An 8,980-nucleotide genomic window follows, 5' to 3' on the forward strand; every position below is an offset into this window, starting at 1 on the left:
CAGGGAACAAAAGACAAGTGACTTTTCCAAGGGTTCCAGACTTTGTGACAAAGCCAGGCGTGGGTACACAGCTCTCCTGACTCCCAGTCCTCACATACCAGAGGTGTCAAGGGAACACCTTGTCCCCTGCTTTCCCAACTGCACCTTCAGGGAGGGGTTTTCACTTCCCCATATTGGGAAGCTGCACTATTAATATTTCAATGGCTTTCATGACTTGGAAAAAAACGTGGGTTTTAGAACTGGACAGACCTGGTTTAAATCCTTCCAGCCCCCCCGGAGTGATAGCACCCCCACGGGTTTGCCGCGAGGATCACATGAAGGGACACAGGAAGTGACCCGCGTGCTCACAGCACAAAGATCACTTAGCAAAAATCGCAAACCCCTGATCACTCTCATTTTGTAACAGGCGCTCATGTGATAGGATGTTGGCCTTCTACCTGCATCTCCTGTGCTGCTCAAGACAGACAGGTGACATAGATCTCACTGTATTCATGTTACAGGTGACAGAATGGAACCCAGACGGGTTAATAACGAATCTCAAAGGCAGAGCTACGAAGCGAGTGGCAGGGATGGGAACCCAGGGATCTCCCTGTCCCAAACATTCACTGTATCCACTAGATAACATTTGGTCCCCGAATCTGCTCATCTCGGCCTAACGGGGCCACGGCATCCTCAGTAAAGCTGAGTCTTACATCAAAGGTCAACACAAAGATTCACATACCAGCTGCCTAAAGCTCACCACCCACATTCTCAGAGCAGAGACCAACATCTGAAACTGGCCCCTTCTACCCGCACCATCACCCCTTCTCCCCACCAGGCACTCAAGAAACGAACGGGCAAGAGTTAGCTCCCCAAGGCTAACAGAGCCCAGGAAAAACACTTCAAGTTTCTATCAGGCACTGTAGTTTATTATTTCACACAAAAGTTAGAGACGAAGGCCACAGTGTTGTTAAACACCTCCCATCCCACCCACCCCCAAAACTCACCCTAACTGTGCTATAAAAACAGAACAAACAAAATACCACAGTTCAGGTGGAGCCAGGAACAAAACACAGCTCCGACAAAAACAAGACAAACACAAGACACAACATCTTTTTTGATATAAAAATCGCCATGGCCCACGGAGAAAGTGGTCATAGCATGTCAAGGAGACCACACACCCAGGGCATTTGGAGGTTCAAGACAGCCGCCACTTCTGGCCATGTCTTCTGGGCTCTACTGCAGGAACTGGGGGTGCTGAGGGGCCAGGCAGGACCCCTCATCCCACTTCAGAAGTTCATGTCATTGAACTGGATGTGCTTTTGGTTGGGGAAGATGCCACAGACTCTCCCTTTCCAAAGAGAGGGATGCAGGGTCAGGGCGGGGGTGGGGGGCACAGACAGCCCCCTGTGCCTAAAGTAAGGAAGCCAAGAGATAGTCCCTCTCCAGAAACAAGGTCCTCCATTGAACAGAGTTCACAGCCTAAGGAGCCAGTGCCCGTGCATTCACATGACATAAAGTCCCACAGCCACCGTTGCCACCAAAAAGCTGAGTGTAAGGACCCATCGGAGGAGCGGTGCCTGGGACGGAAGGTTGAGCTGGGGCTTCCCTCTGGGAGTCTCCGCGGGAGTGGAGTCTGAAAGAGAAAGGAGGAGCATTGTCACCCACAGCTGGACAGAGGTGGCGGTATGGGATGTCACAGCAAAAGGGCCTCAGCAGGCTCCTGTACAGTTCCTGCTCCATGCCAAGATTCTGCGACAGCGGACAGGGAGCCCTCTGGCCACTGCTCTGATCCCCTCAAAGACGGGGAGCTTCCTCCTCCTGCAGGCTGTCTGCTTTTCCATTTCAGCCAGCCCACACTGTGGGAACACATCCTCCAGGGGTACTTGGGACCCCGCTCTGAGAACTGCGGCATGAGGATAAGGACCCCTCCCCTACCAGGGAGCCAACCCGTCCCATCGGGACTGGCCTCATTCCCATGCTCCTGACGGAGGGCTCCGCATGGTCCTGCACAGGTGGGAAGGCCACAGGCAGGTGGGGCAAGGTGGTTCTAGGAGCAAAGGCCTCTGGTAACCTGCCTGGCAGGTGGCAGGGCTTCACCTCTCTGTTCACTCACTCCCCTCCACCCCCAAAAGCCACAATCCTACCCACACATGTGTCAGGCTTGGTGAGGGTACATTTCATGGAGCACTTTGGTCTTTCTAGAAGTATTCCAGATGTTCTCTCTACCCATGTCCCTCTCTGGGGCACCTGAGGGAAGGTCTAGCATGCAGTAAGGCCTGGGGTTCCGTCTTCCCCATGTCCCATGGCACAGTGGCAGCTAGAACTGATCCCAGACACCCTGTCCCACATCGGGGCAGAGGGTGCTCTGCTTCGGAACCATGAAAGGGCCCTCAAAGGAGCCTACATTAAGAGGCTTTGCCCCTGGGTGCCTGGGGAGCTCAATCAGTTGAGCGTCCAACTCTTGATCTCAGCTTAGATCAGGATCTCAGGGTCATGAGTTCAAGTCCCACGTTGGACTCCACACACCCACAAGAGGCCCTGCCCATGCCTTCTGAGGGTTCTTTATGTGCATGTCTGTGCTTCTCACCAGTGAACCAGAACTTGCTGACCACCCTTAATTTTAGAGACGGAGAAGACAGGTGGGGAGAGCCACCCTCGGAAGGAGGGCCTCAGGCCCCTGGGCCAGTGCCCGACTGCTCATTTAAAACACCCAGAAGACAGGATAGCCAGGAGGTACTGGGGGCAGACAGCTGGGCCACAAGCCCCTCCCACGGAGCCCATTGGAGGGCGGGGGGCTCACCTTGTGCTCTGCTGCCAACCCGTTGTCGTAGCCCTGAGGCCTGCGAGGGGCTCTGGTCCTCAGTGTCCTTGCTCAGCAGCTCCTGCAGCTCCTCAAACAGCTAAGAGACAGAAGACACACAAGCTTGAGCTAGAAAGAGACGGTGCTAGGCCCCAGGCACAGGTGGGCTTCTAGGTTGTGCTAGGAAATATTTAGGACCTCACGAAATTGTAAGAAAACTCATGAGCAGTCCCATTGCCTTCCCTCAGCTTTGGAGGGAGAATGTGACAGGTGCGTTGGCCTCTCCTGCCTGCTCCCCACCACATCCTTGCCCGGTAACCCGCTTCCTGCCTTGAGGGTCCACCGGGGCTCTTCGTGCCCTTCTCCCGTGTCCCAGGGCTTGTGTCCCGCAGCCTGCTGCCTTCCCCCAGCTGTCCCCTGTGCCAGGCAGCCCCAGGAAGGGCGCTTCATGGGGTTCCCTGGCCAGGCTTTGCACCTGCAGCTCCTGCAGGCTAACCAGAGCTCAGGCAGCAAGAGCCAGCCTTCCAGCGGGGTGCTGGCCTCCAAAGCCCCCGTTCTTTCAGAACCTCTCTGAAAGGCACAGATTTTCTCAGAGGCTTGACCGGGTTTTGTCTGCCACTGACTGCAGGGGCAGGAAGGTGCTCCAAAACAAGTGCTGGCTCCCAGGCTGAGAACAAGAAGCCAGGAGGGCAGGAGACAGGACCCCAGTCCCTGCAGCACCTCAGGGAGGATCGGGGAGCTATGGGATTCTACAACATCGGGGTTAGAAGGAGCCTCACCCCACCCCGAGCTCCACCCATTCATCCTTTAAAACCACTATCCCCCTGGTTTTAAGGAAATGCTTCTAGAAAGTTGCTTCCTGGGGCCCCTGGGTGGCTCAGTGGTTGAGTGTCTGCCTTCAGCCCAGGGCGTGATCCTGGAGTCCCGGGATCGAGTCCCACATCGGGCTCCCCGCATGGAGCCTGCTTCTCCCTCTGCCTGTGTCTCTGCCTCTCTCTCTGTGTGTGTCTCAGGAATAAATAAATTTAAAAAAAAAAAAGAAAGGAAAGAAAAAGAAAGAAGAAAGAAAGAAAGAAAGAAAGAAAGAAAGAAAGAAAGAAAGGAAGAAAGGAAGAAAGAAAGGAAGGAAGGAAGGAAGAGAAAGGAAGAGAAAAGAAGAGAAGAGAAAAGAAAAGAAAAGAAGAGAAGAGAAGAGAAGAGAAGAGAAAAGAAAAAAGAAAAGAAAAGAAAAGAAAAGAAAAGAAAAGAAAAGAAAAGAAAAGAAAAGAAAAGAAAAGAAAAGTTGCATCCCACTTTCCTGGTCAAACAGTGACCCTGCAGTGCCAACCTGACCACACACAAACACACACACAACATCTGTGTTGTCATAGAAGGCCACAGCTGTGCCCATCACATCCCAAGAGAACGCAGCTAACACGACAGGGCCGGCCCTGTGCCAGCTCCTGCCATCAGGACTCGACTGGTATAAAGTCACCCGACCCTCCCAACAGTGCTAAGAGGCAGGTACTATCATATCCCCGTTTTACAGACGGGGAACCTGAGGTAAGAGCACCCAGCTGTAAGTGGGCCCACACTCCCCCACGACCCCAGCGCCTTCCCCGCCGTGGAAGAGAACTACCCACCCACAGAGCAGCCTGAGGCTGGGGCAGGGGGACACAGCTGGCAGCCCCTCACCTGAATGTTCAGCAGGAAGGCAGTCTTGGCCTCTTCGATGACCCTCTGCCTGACCTCGGGCGTCATCTCCAGAGAGTTCATGCGGGAGCGATACAGCTGCTTGAACTTCGTGGCACTGGCGATGTTGGGGAAGGTGAAGAAGTCGACGCCCTCCCCGGAGCTGGGCAGGTCCAGGGCCTTCTGAGCAATCTTCTTGAGGACCTGGCCCCCCGACAGGTCACCGAGGTAGCGGGTGTAGGCGTGGGCCACCAGCAGCTCTGGCTCCCTGCGCCCCACCTCCTGGAGGCGCTGCACGTAGCGGCGGGTGGCCTGCGTGTAGGGGATGGCCTCGTGCCAGCGGGGGCCGTACCAGAAGGCCATGTCCCTCTCCAGGGCGGCCTTGCGGTGCAGCTCTTCTGGGAAGTAGAGGGGGGCGTAGACCGGGTTCTCCCTGTTGTGCTCGATCTCCTCCTCCAGGGCCTCGTAGACGTGGTACAGGGAAGCCATAACCAGCTGAAACCAGGGTGAGCAGGTCAGGCTGCAGCCTTGTGTCAGGACCCGGTCCCGCCCCTTCACTGCCGCCCCGGTGGAACCCTCATGCCCTCCCCGAGCTGGGCTCCCACCTCCAGCTCGCCCCCTCCGATCCCCCCACCTCCTGCTCGCCCCCTCCGATCCCACCTCCTGCTCATCCCCCCAATCCTCCCCCTGCTCACCGCCCCCCATCCCCACTGCACTGTAGACAGCCGGAGTGTCAAATTGTCAAAGTCCATCGTGCACCTGCTGAACCTAAAACCCTTTTATTCCACCTGCTGAACCTAAAACCCTAACTCAGGCCTCATAAAGATCCAGAGGAGCTGCTCTCCCCACTTTACAGAGAGGGAAAAACTAAAGCTTGGAGAGGGTATGATACTGGGAGACCTCACAGCCACCAAGCAGTGAAACTGGATATGGGCCCAGGCGTTGCTAGGAGCCAGCACAGCTCTGGGGCAAGGGGGCCTGAACGAAAGCGTTCACTGGAGCCTCACAGTGCCTCTGCACTTTGACCCCCGGATAACTATCCGTGGGCCGAGGCTCCTTTCCAGAGACCCACTGCGATCTCCACCACCCTGGGGGCTGGGCAGGGGAGGACGGCCCAGCACACCTTGGCTTGGGAACTCTAGTTTGAGTTTGAAGGAGGACAAAGTGTAGATGTCCTGGTTGAGGTTTTCCAGTTATTTCTGAGCCGCAAACGCTCCCAGCAGCCCCCCTTCTCAAAGGGGCACAAAGCCAGGCAGCCTGATACAAGACAGCCTGGGCTATTGAGGGTGCCGACCCACTTCTAACCTCGGCTCGGGCCATCCTGGGCTATGTGACCTCAGGTAAGCCGCTCGCCCTCTGTGGGTGACTGGAGGTCTGAGTGACTGTCAAGTCAAGCCTTGGTCCCCTCCCCTGCCAGAGGGGATAATGATGTCCTAAGGGGGGCTGATGTGAGAGCTGCCCTCAAGCAGGGTGACAGGGGCAAAGTAGTAGGCTCAGCCTGGGATTTAGCCCTAGGTTCCAAGGCTGTGGTGATAAATGCCACTTCCATCGCATCACCTATGTGAGCACTGGGTTCTCTCATGCGTCTGTGTCCACTTTGAACTCAGTGGCTTAGAGGCAAGATCCAAAGTTCCAGGGGCTGGGGATGGGACACTCCAGCAGTCACCTCCCTGGCTCCCACTGCCCCCAGACACAGTACTACAAAATGGGCGTGGCATGTGCCATCCTTTTGAGAGAGGGAGGAAGAGGACAGGGAGGGGGAGCCAGGACTAGACCCAGCGAGGGAGCCAAAGGCCCAACCCCCTAGGATGGCAGGACACGTGTCACTGAAGTATCTCTCTGGTGGGAAGTCAATGGGGGGGTGCAGAGCGCAGAAGGGAGGGGTGTCAGGAGTAGGGGGATAGTGCTCCCCACCCAGCCCCCTCTGCTCACCCCGAACGAGCCTTTCCTCACACTGCTGTCTGAACACCCGACACCTGCCTGGTTCGAGTGCCTGCCTTCTGTTTGCATGAATTCCTCAGCCGTGCTGGGAAATAGCAAGATCAACGCCTCGCACAGAGCAGGTGCTTAAGACTCTGCTCTTGAAGGCACTTCACAGGTGAGATGCCCACAATCTCACTGTGAGGAAACACCTGCACTCGGGCTCGAACCTGTGCCACCCTCTGCCTTCAGAAGCACATCAGAATTAGGTCAGGAGCACAAGCTCTGTAAGAGCAGCCTTGGTTTGATTTCAGACTCTCCCACTTAGTAACTGGCTGTGTGACCTCTCAGTCGCTACATCACCCCCTGAGCCTGCCCTTCCTCATTGGCCTTACCCAGAGCTGAGGCACAGATTAGAAATGAAGTGTGTAAAATGCCCAGCACAGGACAGGTAGGTGCTCAGTGGATGGCTCTAGGGCCCCAGCCCCTCCTCAGTCCTCCATAGCAAGCTGTGAATTTGCTGTGTGACCTTGAGTAGGTCACCTTGCCTCTTTAAGCCTCAAAGTCATCTGCAAAAACGATTCCCCTGGACATGCCTGTCTGGTCCCTCAGCATCCCTGGTCCCAGTCCCCACTTAAACCACTGGCCTGAGTGCCTCAGGCACACCCACACCTTTCATACACTCCACCAGGGCTGATCCCGCCAGGCCACATACCTTAAAGCCTTTTCGGGTCACCTGGCCCTTCTGAAAGTTCTTCATGAACTCGGCATTCTCTGCCTGGGTATGCACCTCCTTGGTGGCCTCCTTCAGGGCCTCTGACAGATCCTGGGGCATGCTGCAGAGAGGACAGAGGGAGGGTGAGCAAGGGTCGCTCTGAGCAGGGTTCATCCCAACACTGAGCTTCTGAGGGTGCCACCTGCCTATCAGCAGGCCTCGGAGAGATACCAGGCTTCTCTGCAGGAACAAGTCCAGCCTGCCATCTAATACACAGGCAACCTTCCCAACTGCCTTATGATGCTTCAAGTCATACAACCAAATGGGAAATCCTGGTACCAGATATTGTTTGGTGGTGATGGGGGGGGGGGGGGCGGCTGTTAGCAATGCCCAAGGAGAAGTAGCAGTGTGAACATTCATATTTTATGACATAATTGCTGTTGATTGTCTTTAGACCCAAGATCTAATTCATCCATTCTGTTGACATTTCAGATACGAATCCCTTAAAACGTTATGCCCATCCTAAAAGGGGCTGGGTTAAAAAAAATCTGCAAAACTGTTTTACTCCAGGAAAAAGTCCGTCTCTGGGAATATTTCTGCCATATGTCCGTATCCACCTCCCACAGAGTTGTCATTTCTCCCTTCTCTCCTGCACCCCTTCCAGAGACATCCCCCCCAGTTCTGTTCATGCTGCACTCCCGGGGGAAGGGAAGGAGCCAGGCAGACTGTGGTTTCAAATCCCAGCTTGGACACCTGCTGGGGGGTGGGGGTGGGGGTGGGCCTTGGGCTCGCTGCCTCCCTGAACTGTGCAGTCCTCCTCGGTAGCGCGGGGGCAGGACGCACCGCGGCGCGCGGCTCAGGTGCGGGGCCGCTAGTGAGAGGAGGATGCGGCCGCCAGGGGGCTCTCCTGGAGCACCCGCCGCTGCCCCCCAGCGCGGCGGCCCCAGGGATCCCGGGGGAAGCAGGGAGCACCTCCAACGACGTTCAAAAGTCAAAAAAAAAGTTGGCTACCATAGGGACACTTGCATCTGGGCACCCACCCTGTGCCAGGGAGCCCGACGGGTAAATCACCTTCATCCCTCTGAGGACCCCACCGGACCAGACCGAAACCCGGCCCCCCCGTAGTCCGAAGCCGAAGGAACTCGGCGATGGCGCTTCCCGGCGGCGGGCAGGGGCGGCCCAGCCGGGAGAGAGAGCCCGGACCCCGCGCCCCGCGCCCCGCGCCCCGCGCCCCGCGCCCGGTGCCTGCCTGTCGGGCTGAGGGCGCTCCATCCGGCCGGCGCTGGGTGCTGCTGGCTGCGGCGCTGGGTGCTGCTGGGTGCTGCCGGCTGCGGCGCTGGGTGCTGCGGGGGCTGCCGGGGGCTGCTGGGCGCTGCTGGGTGCTGCCGGCTGCGGCGCTGGGTGCTGCGGGTGCTGCGGGTGCTGCCGGCCGCGGCGCGGGCCCCGGGGTCTGCGGAGGCGCGGGGACGTGCGGCGGTGGCCGCGGCTGCCGGGCCGCGCGGCCCATTTATCCCGGGGGCGGGTCACGTGGCGGCGGCCGGCAGCTGCTCCGCGCACTGGGCCGAGGTTGCGACACCCGCGCCGCGCCCGCCCCGGGCCAGCGGGGGTGGGGGGCGGTCATATGACCCAAGGAAAACAAAGCAATTTAAAACAGGACGCTTAAAAAAATAAAACAACTTGTGGAAATCTGAGCAGCCGTGTGATTTCGGCCCTTCCAGAGGCTCCCAGGCCAGGATGGGCCCTGCGCGCCCCACCTCCCCGCAGCCTCCGAAACGGCCAGAAAGCTGGGAGCCCCCCCCCCCCCCCCCCCCCCGCCTGCTGTCTCCCCCTCCGGGTCTGGGCGCGGTTCTGCTCCATGCCACCTCCTCAGGGGACCCTCGGCTGACAGCCTG

At 57.6% G+C, this 8,980-nt stretch overlaps 1 protein-coding gene across 1 annotated transcript; it reads right to left on the bottom strand.

Moving 5' to 3' along the window:
• Window positions 1-1,290: 1,290 nt before the first annotated feature.
• Window positions 1,291-8,520, bottom strand: HMOX1 (heme oxygenase 1). Its single transcript, XM_077914707.1, has 5 exons — window positions 8,338-8,520; window positions 7,089-7,209; window positions 4,457-4,948; window positions 2,783-2,882; window positions 1,291-1,615 (listed from the first exon to the last, which is right to left on the bottom strand). Exons 1-5 carry the CDS (start codon window positions 8,358-8,360, stop codon window positions 1,485-1,487), a joined length of 867 nt encoding a protein of 288 aa, XP_077770833.1. The 5' UTR covers window positions 8,361-8,520; the 3' UTR covers window positions 1,291-1,484.
• Window positions 8,521-8,980: the final 460 nt, after the last annotated feature.

Source organism: Canis aureus, chromosome 11 (genome assembly GCF_053574225.1).
Source record: "Canis aureus isolate CA01 chromosome 11, VMU_Caureus_v.1.0, whole genome shotgun sequence".
NCBI classification, from domain to species: Eukaryota; Metazoa; Chordata; class Mammalia; order Carnivora; family Canidae; genus Canis; species Canis aureus.

Excerpts from the sequence above, each read along its gene's own strand:
- HMOX1 (XM_077914707.1), bottom strand. The coding sequence starts at position 8,360 with ATGGAGCGCCCTCAGCCCGACAG. Across the intron at positions 7,210-8,337 it reads GAGCGCCCTCAGCCCGACAG|CATGCCCCAGGATCTGTCAG; the intron begins GCAGGCACCGGG and ends TCCTCTCTGCAG. Across the intron at positions 2,883-4,456 it reads CCTTCCTGCTGAACATTCAG|CTGTTTGAGGAGCTGCAGGA; the intron begins GTGAGGGGCTGC and ends TCTGTCTCTTAG.